General features: G+C 35.7%; 1 protein-coding gene across 10 annotated transcripts in view; it reads right to left on the bottom strand.

The window, feature by feature from the left end:
• The window catches only part of RAPGEF2 (Rap guanine nucleotide exchange factor 2), a 239177-nt gene that overhangs the window by 29068 nt on the left and 196475 nt on the right, over window positions 1-13634 (bottom strand). For all 10 annotated transcript variants that reach the window (XM_045552193.1, XM_045552194.1, XM_045552192.1 and 7 more), the window contains 3 exons: window positions 10578-10755; window positions 4181-4317; window positions 3388-3546 (listed from right to left, as the gene is read on the bottom strand). In XM_045552193.1, coding sequence (XP_045408149.1) covers window positions 3388-3546; window positions 4181-4317; window positions 10578-10755 — 474 coding nt within the window. The remainder of the gene's footprint in view (window positions 1-3387; window positions 3547-4180; window positions 4318-10577; window positions 10756-13634) is intronic.

Below are 13634 nucleotides of genomic sequence, written 5' to 3'. Positions count from 1 at the left end.
ACTTTCAGACAACTAATAAACACGTGAAAGTACTGTGTAATCTTAGTACCCTGAGATGAACTAAAAATTCAAACAGGATTACATTTATAAAAGGTCCATGGCAGTTTATGTCACAGGATTATTTTCCTTTGGGCACATGATATAATAATTTATACTTAGGTAGAAAAATTAAGACAATGAATGAAATAAAATCAAACTTCAATCAACATATAGTATAGTCAACTTTCAATTTATTCATAGCAAGCTGCTTTCTCACCCAACACTACCTTTTAAATCCAAAACATCATTAGCTCCCATGATCCCAGGAAAAGTTGAGTCTGACACAGATTTACCTTAAGAGGTTAGATCTGTTTAAACCGGCACTTTGTAGTTTGTAAGGGAAGTTCATACCTAATTGTTCACATAGGTTTCCAAGTGCTCATTCCCCACTGAAGGGTGGAGGGCAGGGCTAAGCAATGCCTGGGTGTCACTGGCAGGCCTAAGACACAGGCAGTGGAGAAGGCAAAAAGGGAGAAGAATAAAGGGAGTAGGAGGGTGGAAGAGGAGGAAAGGGAAAAAGGGACACAGGAGAAGGGAAAAAGAAAAGAAAGAGGTATATATGGGGAATGGAAAACCATTACCAAGCGCTTGGTATAGAGGATGTCTATACCAAGCTCTGACCTTTGTCCTTCCCATCAAGCAGGGGAATAAGAATAAACACTAAAGAGAGAGAACTGGAAGAGGAGAATGCAAAGAAGGGACCCAGAACAAAACACAAGTTTGAGCATATCAAGGGATCCAAATAAATGGAAATAAATGTTAAATTTAGTCCATTACACCTTTGTGTTCTTAGGCTTAACACGAGCTCAACCATATATCACATTACCTAATATTCATTTTGGAACCCACTGGAATATAAGATAATGAGGGCCAATCCTCATTAGGCAAAGTTGCTTTTGCTTGGTAAAGATATCTTACTTTTGTTAATTTTATTCAGCAGCTGTTGATTCCCTACAATGTGGGCAACAGAATGACAGAAACTTACGGAGGCTACTTTACGGAGGAGTAAAACTATTCTCACTGTTTCCTTTACTTTCCCTAATTACAAGTTCACAATTACAAGAGGATAAGCAGTTGGCATTTGTATTTTCTGACAGATACATGACATTTTAACAGAAAGGCCCCCAAATGCTATCCCAAACAAGCAATTACATTAAAATGTCCAAATTCGTTCCCAATCCCTGTAAAGGGATCCCTCAGGGATAGAATGTCAGGCCTGAGCAGAGGGGTTGGTGGAAGTACAGGACTGAAACTCCTGATTTAACATGTCCCTTTTACAGTGCCTGGAGTGGAGTGGAGAGGAGACAGAGATTTTCTCTAACAGGTACCTTGCCCTTGACCTTCTTTATAATTAATTTTATTTTAGGAGCTACAGGCCATATTAAGAGCTATAGGAGTCCATATAGCTTTTTTTAAAAATTAATTAATTAATTGTTTTTGAGACAGAGTCTCACTCTGTTGTCCAGGCTAGAGTGCCCTGGCATCAGCCTAGCTCACAGCCACCTCAAACTCCTGGGCTCAAGCGATCCTCCTGCCTCAGCCTCCGCAGTAGTTGGGACTACAGGTGCTAACCACCACACCCAGCTAATTTTTTCTATTTTTAGTACAGAGGGGGTCTTGTTCTTGCTCAAGCTGGTCTCAAACTCCTGACCTCAAGCGATTCTCTCACATTGGCCTCCCAGAGAGCTAGGATTACAGGCGTGAGCCACCACGCCTGGCCCAGGAGTCTGTATATCTTAATCAGTTTTCTTTTGAATTGAACTCTACCCTTGCTGACTGTGTTTCCTAACAATCCCTCATTCAGTAAACAGGCTAGACCCTCTTCCCTAACATCACCTCTACCTCCCCCCTTTCCTTTCCCAGAGCTCCTACATAGTTAATGTTACCTGCTACCTTTGACGTGACGTAAGCACTCCATAATATTCAGATAACGTTTTTATCAATTATTCTGAAATATTCCTATGCCTCTTACATCATTTCAGTCCTACAATCATAAAATTTCTAACAAAAAGGATTTGACCAACTGTTAATGTAACAGCTGGAATTCTCAAAAACGAAGTAACTTTTACTTGCCCTTTAACAACAAAGATTCTGACTCCAGTCTTATTGTGATCTCAACATCGAAAGGGTTCGGGGAAGAACTGATAGGACAGTAGGATGGAAAAATCTTTACCAATTTTCTAACTGGTTTTGACTCTGCTTTTATTATTTTTTTGGAGTACCATTCCATAGTTAAAAATATCACATAACCCCTTTTAAACGCACATTCCCAGGGCAAATAAAGACTTAAGGATTTAGCTACCATTTTGTTTTCCTGTATATATCAAATAATTGAGAGTTGACTATATAGAGAATGCTTTTCTGGCATTATAGCTTTAAAACATTGAATTCCTAGCTTTTTTTTTTTTTTTTTTGCTTGCTGAGGAATTATCTGGCAAAATTATTTTGATCCTGTAGGTAAGATTGTTTTATGTATGGCAATGGTCATTTTTCTTTTGGTAAGTAAAATGCCAACAATGAATATTTAAATGAGTGACACTGTTTTATAGTGATCTGACACTATAAAAATTCAATTATGTTCTTTTAGTATAAACCATATTCAGACGTCTTTCAAACTGTAGACTAATACATACAAAGAGCACTTAATATTAATTACTCTAAGTTAAATTTTTGATTATTTACTTTAAAACATTTTATCTTTCAAAGACAAATATTTTTAGAAGACAAATTATAAACATTTAATAACAAAAGTATCTTAAGTTTCTCAGTAATACAGAGGCTACCAGTTAAATCAATCTAATTAAATTTCACATTTGGTCTTAACATTTTCTCTAGTCTATTATTAAATGCTTTAAAATAATGAATATTAATATAATATCAACATTATTATTTTTTTATCAAATATTTTTTATTAGCAATTATTTGACTAGCAAGTTTGTCTACTGATTCATACTATGATTAATTTCCATAACTGTTCTAGAATCAACTCTTTATACATATTTAAGTAAAAACATTGCATAACTGTACCATATCATCTTTATTAATGTACTTATTTCTTTTCATGATGTGCATTTACTTCCATATTTTTGATGGATATTATTGACAGCAATTTTTAAATACTATGTTTGTAGAACACTTTAAAAAAAAACAGAACACATAGCTCTGTGGAGTTCAAATGACTTAAATGGAAATTAATTTTTAATTTCCTAGGGCACAATAAGACTAAAAGTAATAGTTCTACATTAAAATATTATCTACATATTTACATAGGCATAAAAATCTTATCACAACTGCATATAAGTGTTCTTTTTCAAGAATAAGATATGCATTTTTAATGATATTTTATACCTGGCAGTCATCCACCTTTGTTCTCATTACTCCTTTCATGTATTCTTTGTCCATGGTAGGAGAGACACCAAAACTATTTCCCATACATAATATTTCTGCTTTTCCATCTGGATAAGTCACTTCCACAGAACCATTGAGAATCACTGACCAGGAGTCCAGCTAATCAAAAAAAAAAAAAAAGAAAAAAAAAAAAGCACAAAATATAACATCATGCTCATAATCTGTAAGTGCTAGAATGGTCCCAAAAAATGATTTAGCACATCTTCCATTTTTAAGATGGAACAAATAACAAGTGAAATAAACTGCTTAACAAGTTCACAGAACAGAGAATAAAACACAACCACATATCTACATACTTTCATATGTCTAGCACAGAGCATGTATCATTGTGCCCTTTTAATTTGGATTTGGATTATTCTTCTCTAAAATGACACAAAACAAAAAATTTCTTCTGTCCCCCAAAGCACATGTAAACAAGATAACATGGTAACTATTGCCTCAATAAGAATATCATTTTGTCTGACAAAATGCATTGTATTTATGAACACTTAAGTTGCAAACACTGAAAAGATAATATCAAAAAATTTCTATCAGTATTGTATTATAATAATACTACAAATAATGAAAAATAAAATTAATGGATTTGGAATTCTGTGACATAAGTGTATCATGGTTCTTGATTTATTCAAACTTGTTGAGTTTTTCAAAGAAAAAAAAAGAAATGGGTTGTTCAACTGCTGTATTGAAAGATCCTCAAAAAGAAGCTTTTTAAGTGGCAGAAGTATTTACTAACCTCTTCACCATCATTCAAAACTATGGTTCCTGCTCTTTCCACGACCGCAAACACCATCACAGCACAGAGTTCTCGTCTCACCGACATTGTCATATTGGCAAAAGCAGGCAACTGGTGCATAAATTCCAAGAGTTGCTCTGAAAAGCAAGAGATACGTCTAGTTAAAAACCATAACTTTTATTAAAAACAAGTATTTAAAAAGAAACTGGTTCTTTTAGCCCAGTATATTGAGAAATATACTGAAGCATCGTCAGGACAAGTTGAGTTTCTTACAGGTATATATACAAAGAATTCTGTCACCATGGAGATGACAGTTGATTCAGAGGCAACTGTCAGTTTACAGCATCATTCAAATTCTAACGGCACTGAAGAAAGTACTAACCCTCAAATGAGAAACTGAAAATGAGCTGTGATCTTATGAAGAGCTAAAATGAAATGGAGCTCTGAGAATTTTCCCGTAAATCAGTAGGACCATTCCAGTGCCTCTTGGGCCTAAAACATCAGAAGTAACTACCTTTAATTCAAAAATATTCTAAGGGATATTTTCTATGGATAAGAAAAATCCACAATAATTAACCGATTAAAAAAATTCTACTAGCAGTGTAAGAATGATTACAGCAGGAGGCTACGGCAGGAGGATCGCTTGAGATCAGGAGTTGGAGACCAGCCTGAGCAAGTGTGAGATCTGACTCTACTAAGAATAGAAAAATTAGCCCGGCATGGTGGCACATGCCTGTAGTCCCAGCTACTCGGGAGGCTGAGGCAGGAGGATTGCTCAAGCCCAGAAGTTGGAGGTTGTAGTGAGCTATGATGACACCATTGCACTCCAGCCTGGGTAAAAGAGCAAGACTCTGTCTCAAAAAAAAGAAAGAAAGAAAAAGTGGTTGCTGTGAGGTAGGCTGACACCATGGCACTTTAGCCTGGGCAATAAAGCGAAACTTTATCTTTAAAAAAAAAAAAAAACTATAAAAAAAAAGTGCGTGTGTGGATAAAAAAAAAATATATATATATATGGTTTCAAATAGCTAGGAGGATACTGAATGTTCACAACACAAAGAAATAATAATATTTGAGATGATGGATTACCCTGATCTGATCATTTTACATTATATGTATCAAAACATCACTATCTACCCCAAAAATATGTACAATTATTATTTGTCAATTAAAAATTTAAAATTTATAGTATAATATGATAAATGTAAATGAAAACTGATGTACCATTTCTTATCCCACAGTTTGGCAAACAAAAAAAAAAAGTTTGATCATGTTTCCTATTGGCGATGCTGTGGAGAAACAAACCGCTTACACTTTGGTATGTATGGTTCCAGCTATTGACAAGAGGGAAGACTTCACCGTCTCTTCCAGTCATGTCGTCTCCATTACTAATGGTCCTGTGTTTCTCTATTATTAGGTAGTTTTACTAATTGCCTATTAAATTCTTTCCTTACTCCTCACCATGACTATATGAAGTGCATGTGTTCTTTTTCATTTTGTAGGGAGGTTTGAAACTGAGGCTCAGAGTCGTATAGTGAAGAGGTGGCAGTGACATGACTCAGGACCCTTTGCCTCCAAAGCTCACACTGGACTTCACAGGTAGTGGTAAAGAGCACAGGGTGTAATGTCAGACATTTGAATGCTTACTATTTGTACTACTTTGGGCAAGTTCATTAGTTGCCTTAAGGCATGGTTTTCTCATTTGTAAAAAAATAATATAATATCTACCTTTCTGGATAGCTGTGAGAATCAAATGCAATAAAAATGACAAAGCCCTTGGCACAATGTAAATAATAAATTAGAACTACTGTCATTATTATTATAGTCAGGGTACCATTCAACCTGTCAGCTAAATAAAAATTCTACTACATTTTTCCTGTCTCCACATAATCATACTGTCCCTATGTATCTGTTACAATAGAAAGATATATTGTGAAAACAGTACTATACTAGGACAGACTGAGTGGTTTTCTGTGGTTCAGCTAGGTAACACCATGTTCTGATTAGACTCTGTGTCATCCCTCTTGTGTAAGACTTTTCATTGCACAGAGTGGCTCTGGTGCTAAGGAGAATAACAATGGTAAGTGGTACCCAAAGAGTCTAACAGGACAGTGTTCTTCAATCTGACCCAGATTTATGTGTCAGGAAATCAATTTACTTTTGCAACTAACATTTTTTAAAAAGAAGATAAAATATCAAGGCCCATCACTTATAGAAACAGTAAGTTCTATTTAGTGAAATTTATTTCTGGAATGAGTAGGCGTGCCTGTGCCATTCCATAAAGTCTATTTATTCCTTGGCAAAGCAGTTGAAGCAATTCTGAATACTACTGCAAGATATGACCCATACCTATCACATAGGTGAGGTAGGAATTATTGTTTTACAAATGTGCTGATTTGAATCATCAAGGCGAATGAAGAAGTCATGGTCCTCTGACTAGTACATCACAGTTCTGCTGTTTCCAGCCTCAGTGTTCTTCAGCCACAATCCCTCATGCCTTACCATAAGGTATTACAATATTACCTCTAGACCACACATGTTACTTTTTCCTCCCCTGGCTGTTGCTGAGTTTCTTGGACAAGCACAAATTCATGGGTTTAAGAAAAATGCGAGACCAGAAATTATCAGATATATTTTGAATTTGGCTGGGTGTCATGGCTCACACCTGCAAACCTAGCACTTTGGAAGGCTGAGGTGAGAGGATTGCTTGAAGTCAGGAGTTCAAGACCAGCCTGATCAAGAGTGAGACCCCGTCTCTACAAAAAATAGAAAAATTAGCCAGGGGCGTGGTAGTGTGTGCCTGTAGTTCCAGCTACTAGGGAGGCTGAGGCAGGAGGACAGCTTGAGCCTAGGAGTTAGAGGTTGTAGTGAGCTATGATGACACCACTGCACTCTAGCCTAGGTAAAAGAGCAAGACCCTATCTCAAAAAAAAAAAAAAGAAAGAAAGAAAGAAGAAGAACAACAACCAAAAAAGAAGTATTTTGAATTTAATGTGTGCTTACACAATAACAGAAGTCAAATAGAAGCCAAAAGATTAAACATGTGATTGAAGAAGATGAAGTGGGCAGAAAATATAAAACATCTTCACAAATATTTGCTATGATGATTTTGAAGTGCCTTGGATAGACATGTTTCTTGCTTTTTGGCAAATTCCTATTGTATTAGTGGGCCATAAAATCAATTTGTGATATAGGAGCAGTGACCAGCATTAAAAAAATACAACAGGATAGAAAGTATCTGTGTATCACATATTGAAGGGATAAAGGAGACAGAAAAGATCTAATAATAGTCGATGTACATAATTCTCAAGGCTCAGCTGAAAAACCAAAAATATACAGATGCTTAACCAGATGGTATCTAAGAGTTTTTAAGATTCTTAAGGATTCAATAATGGTATCATTGGTTTTGTGATAACTTCTACACTATATTACACTAGAAAACTGGAGCAATTTTAAGAAATAAAGAACTTTTCTATCACCAATCTTTAAAAAAATTTATAAAAAAGAAGCATTGTCTATAAGGAGGCTCAAAACAAACCCTGATAACGCCACAGGTATCACGCAGAGTTAGAGGGATTGGAATTGGCAAGAATTGAGAGCTTGGGATGGGTACTAGGACAGTTCCTAGGACATACAGAATGCAGTAGCCGTGGATGGGAGAAGCAAGTCTGCTTTCTTTTATGTTTCTTAGAACAATCCCATTAGAATTATACACTAATCTATTAGAATGATACACTATTGTGACCTATCCTATTTTGTTAGGAAAGGGACATCTGTTTATGAAAAATATTAACCTTTAAAAAAAAAGTTTTTCTAGTCAATGTGACCCAAAGAAAACACAAATAATCAACTTACCAATACCAAAAGCTAAAGCCAATTCAGAAAATTAGCTTACTTTGGGTTTGCTTGACTCAAATTTATACGAGAAATGCTTAATATTAAGATTCAAAAAAAATCTTGGTTGTTTGAAAGAGATCAAAGTAGCTCTTTAATGTGTCAAGTGCTCAAGGAAAAAATAAAATTCACAGAGTCCACTTGCTCAAGGCTTCTTGGGCGTGGCTCCAGGCAAAAAATAAATAAATAAAATTCACAAACATTCAATAATTGAGTAACTACAAAGTTATGAGTTCTAGAGCAAAAATGAATATAATGAAGTCCCTCCCTTTAAAGCATTGAGAAGGTATACCCAAGAATCTATGGGAACCCAAGGGGAAACTTTTTTCTTCCTGTAGCTGGCAAAAACATGATAAAATATTAGCATTGCATTTGATCCAACTTAAACACTCATGCACACGCACCCCATCTCCCCCTTTCTGGCAGGAGTAGAGGAAGGTGGGTGGGAAGAGAGGCATCTAGAGAAAACATTAATCTTACAGATGTTTGTAGTTCATATAAAAGGTTATCTGTTTTAACCAAACACTGGAAGATGAGTTAGATTTAACAGAGTAACAGCTAAAGAGTTCTCACACATAGTTTTATTTTGGGGAGATAGAATAAAAGATCTTTCAAGATCTCACATAGACCAAACAACACCCTTTAGGCCTTCTCTTTAATGTTAGTGATTTACTACTTTAAATAAATGTATACTTGATAGCACGAAGCATCAGAATAGTCACTGCTTACAAGTATATTGTTATTCAAATAAATGCCATTCACTGTAGAGATTATATTGACGAGCAAACACACTTTTAAAAAAGACAGCTTTGTACTTATTTGTAGGAATTATCACAACTCCGGCTTTCTAGAACTTCTAGGAGAGACGTTCTTCTCAGATATCAACGGGAAGCCTTAAATTTCCAGGAACGACATACATGCTACACATATTTTAATATAAAATAATCAGCATTTTCTTCTACAGCTACTCTAAAATGAACAGATTCAAAAGCAACACTCTGTGTAATTTTAAAAAACCCAATCAGCAAGGATTCTGGATTGAAATGGCAAATTGAACACACTTACAATTTAATTTTTTCTTTAAAATGGCAATTAAGGGATTAAAAAAAAAAAAAGAAGCTGGTGAGGACATAGAACAAGAGAGTAAACCCAATTTTGGACAATGAAAATCAGAAGAATATGTGTTACCAGACTCAAGAAAGCAAACAAGAGGAGAGTGAAATCCAATTTTGGACACTGTAAGTCAGATGATCATGTGGCATCAGACACAGGAAGTGCAGCCCTAAGTGTGCAGGGAGTAAAACTGAGAAGCATTCCACTCAGGCCATGTCCCTGCTTCCATCACCCTGTCCCCCACTTTAATCTTTAATCTTCCTCATTGCACTCACTACCTGCAATGTGTTTTACTTGCTCACTTGCTAATCACGTGTCTCCCAAACAGACTGTTAATAGAGCAAGGACATTGGCTGCCTTGGTCACCACTGAGTTGCCAGGACCTAGAGGAATGCCCAGTACATTGAAGGTGCTCAACCACGTTCACTGAATGAATAGTTACCACCACAGGATATTCATATATATAGTGAGCAATTCTTACAATGATTAAATTTTAAATATCTAATCCAACCAAGGTTTTGGTTTTTCATCTTTAATTTCCCAGCATATGTATATAGCCTAAATGAAGTTTTTCCTCATACATTTTTGTCTCACTCAAACGTATGCTACAAGCCACTCACACACTCATACCATCCTATACCTAATCCCAACACACTCAATTCACTGAATTTCTCTCCAAATTCATATTGGCCCAAAGAATTGGGGGAGTGGTAGAATAGATAACTGGGCTCAGGCATGGTGGGGAAATGACTCTCAACAGAAGTAGTCCTCACTCCAAGGATACAAAGGAAGAAGGCTGAGTCTGGGAGGCGGGCTCAGACACAGAACCATTATCATGAAATCAACTCCTGCTGTGATGGAAAGGTGGATATAAAGCCACTTCAATTTTTAATCTCAGGGTGCACACTCCCCACAGCTAACCTGACATTGTGCTGCCTTCTTCCACCCAATCTCATCTTTATATGGAACCAGAGTAGAAGCAAATTCTTCTGCAGGGCAGTTTTACCCACCACTTGACTAATGTTTACATACAGAAAACTTGACCTTGATAGGAATTGTGCTCACAAGAAAATTAACAGAGGCAATCAATATTGCTTGGAAGACTACTTTTAACTTTTCATTTTTGGTCATAAACTAAGCTAAGACAGAGGGTATGTGGAAGGGTTTTACTAGGAAGTTTCATTCGCAATATTATTTGCAGACTCTTAAAGGTACTGACTGAGGAAAATTGACTTTTTCCATTTTTTGTTCAATAAACACTACTGTTTATACTAAGGAATTTAATAAATTAATGACTTTTTAAAGCCTACTAGTCTTGGGCTCTATTGTAACAGATAATTTCACCTCTAAATGTTTTAATTACTCTTAGATTCATTTTCTCATTCAAACTTACCAATATCATCATCTGTCCGGTCAATTGGGTCCTTCTCCAGGCAGTCTCTCACAATGTCCCTACTCATCAGAGGATCTGACGCCCTCTCAATATCTTCTTCGTCGTCATCGTCCTCGGAATCCACTGCCGTTTCTGGCAACCCACTCAGGTCCATATCACCAGCCTCACTTTCTGTGGCCTTAGAACAGACAAGAAAAATTAAAAACTATTTTAAGTAAATCAGTCTTTGGGGCCCCAGAAACATAAGAATAAGTCTAGATAAAAATAATTTTTTTGTTATATTTATTTTTCTATAACTAAGTGAGATGTATTCAACATCCCACAACTATTTGTATACCAGACACTATATATAAGAATAACCTCAATAAAATATGAATGATTTTATCTCCTATTAAATTTTTGGCCAGGATTAATGATCTTATCTCAGTAATTGTGATTTCTTATCTGAGCTGTCATGTCATTTGAAACACAGTAGAATAAAAAAGAAAAAGATAGTATTTGGAGTCACATGTTTCAAGATGGTCTCTTCTATTAGGCTTGCTCAAACATAGAACACTTATCCTCCTTTTTAGTTCAATTTATAGCCTTTTGTGATTATCATCTCAGCAATATGTATATACGCATCATACTGGTCTTATCGGACATTACATACATAGAACTCACTAACTACTTAAGCACAGTAAGAATGAATTCAATTAAATATTAACTACATCAGTCTTAAATATCACAAATGTGTTTTCCAGATGAAATATTAAAATTTGAAAACATCTTATTTTAAAATTGTTAAATTTTGTAGAAAACATAATTCACCAACTTCAAATAAATGATAGCCCACATTATTTTCAATAAACAAACATCTTATTTTTAAGAATAGGCAAATAAAGATTTTTAAAAGATAAAAATATAAAATATTGAACCTGATCATAAGCCAACACTGAATATTTACAATGTGGCAGACACTGCTTTAAATGCTATGTGTGTTCAAACTCATTTAATCCTATAAAGTAAGAGCCATTATTAACTTTTATTATTCTCTGCACTTAAAGAGAAATTATTTTTCTAAGGTCATGCTGCTGATAAATTGTGGAATCAGGATTACAACCCAGAAATCCCAGTTACAGAGTCTTAACCACTACCTAATCTGGCTCCTTATAACAGACACATACAAATGTTGTTTATATAAAGGATCTATACTCTTTCTATAATTGAAGTCAATATTTAAAGAATAAATTGTGCTATTTTCTTAGCAATAAAGTTTCACCTTTGTAAAGTCCTGGTTTGTATCACAGAACATAAGATTCAATGCTATATTTCAAAGCAATACAAGCATGTATTAATGTTTTCTCAAGTTTAACAATGAGTTTTAATCACATTTTCAGTTCTTTAGATACAGTTTCCCAAATGGTAACACATACAGTATAAGCAAAACTTAAGGAGAAAATAATTGAAGACAGAAGACCTAACGCTACAAAAGCTACAATGGCCTTAATACTACTGACTGTTATGAGCAGATGTGCTCCAGGTGGGAGCACAATAAGCCATCAGGGCCCATGCAGAAAGAACTGTGACATACTCAGAAGAAACATAGTCCACCAGAATGACAATCCCATTACTTGATGGGATATAATTTTTCCAAACCAGACGTGCTTACTCATGCCCACCAAGATCAAAAGTTGTAAAAAGTCATTCCAGCAATTGTCAGTTCTTCTGATGCCGGATGCAGTGTTGGAACGTGTTGGCCCAATCTGTCATCTTTGAGCATGTGAAGAGTGGTTTTGCCTGCACATCCAAATGCACGAATACAAGCTTTCCAGATTTCCTGGGGAGCACACTGCTGAAGCCTTTGTAGATCCACTCAAAGATGAAAGACTATTAATGCTTACCATGGCCCGTGAGGCTCCTCTGGCGGCTTAAACCCTCCCTCAGAGCACACAGGCCAGCAGTATCCGGACTGCTTATTTATTTATTTATTTATTTTCTTTCTTTCTTTCTTTCTTTTCTTTTCTTTTTTTTTTGTTTGATACAGAATCTCACTTTGTAGCTCCGGCTAATTCCAACCTCAAATTCCTGGTCTCCAGCAATCCTCCTGCCTCAGCCTCCTGAGTAGCTGGGACTACAGGTGCGCACCACCACATCCAGCTAATTTTTTCTATTTTTAGTAGAAACAGAATCTCATTCTTGCTCAGGTTGGTCTCAAACTCCTGAGCTCAAGCAGTTCTCCTGCTTGGGCCTCCCAGAGAGCTAAGATTACAGGTGTCAGCCACTGTGTACAGCTGCTAGTTTCTTTTACACAGTGAAATGTTAAACATTTTATCTTCTACAATGTATGTAATACCTACACATTATTCCATCATAGTTATAAACCAGAATTTATTTATCCATCTACCACTGGCATTTTACTTATTTTCAGTACCCTATCTATGATCACGAATCATACTTCTTGTATGCTTTTCCTATTATTTCCATAGAGTACTACCTTGCATTGTCATTGCTGGGTCGTGGGCTACTGCCATGTCATTTGAAATCCTGGGAGCGGGTTCCACATTGTAATGCTCCTTAGTCACAAACGGGACCACCCTGCCATGTAAAGATGGCCCTATATAAGCTCCCCACTAAGGTGAGCCAGGTGTTATTCACAATTTTTAACCTACTTTAACTCTAGCAAAACTGATTTTATACACTTTCCAGATCATACTCATTTTTTAGTAGCTGACCCCTTCCTCTGGTTTAACAAAGAAGTTAATTGGTTAAAAAAATTAATATTAAAAAAGAAGAAACACATCTCCTAATTTAAATTCAAAATTCATTGAATTATCTCTAGACTCTAGGAGACTGAAGTAGAACTTGTGATACAGTATGCCAAGGTTGTGACGAGAGAAATTAGGTCAAAATTGTTATCACCACACCTTACTTCTGAAGAAAGGTGACAATTTGCTAATGCTTGCTAATATTACACTTGTACCCCACTTTCATCTTTACACTGAAGATTATTCATTACCAATCACCTTATATTGTCAAATATACTGTGAGTCCTCTATTATACACATTCTTTATTAT

This window comes from Lemur catta, chromosome 5 (assembly GCF_020740605.2).
Source record: "Lemur catta isolate mLemCat1 chromosome 5, mLemCat1.pri, whole genome shotgun sequence".
Taxonomy (NCBI): Eukaryota; Metazoa; Chordata; class Mammalia; order Primates; family Lemuridae; genus Lemur; species Lemur catta.
Note: the sequence above shows the minus strand (reverse complement) of the source record. Positions and strands in the feature narration are given on the sequence as shown.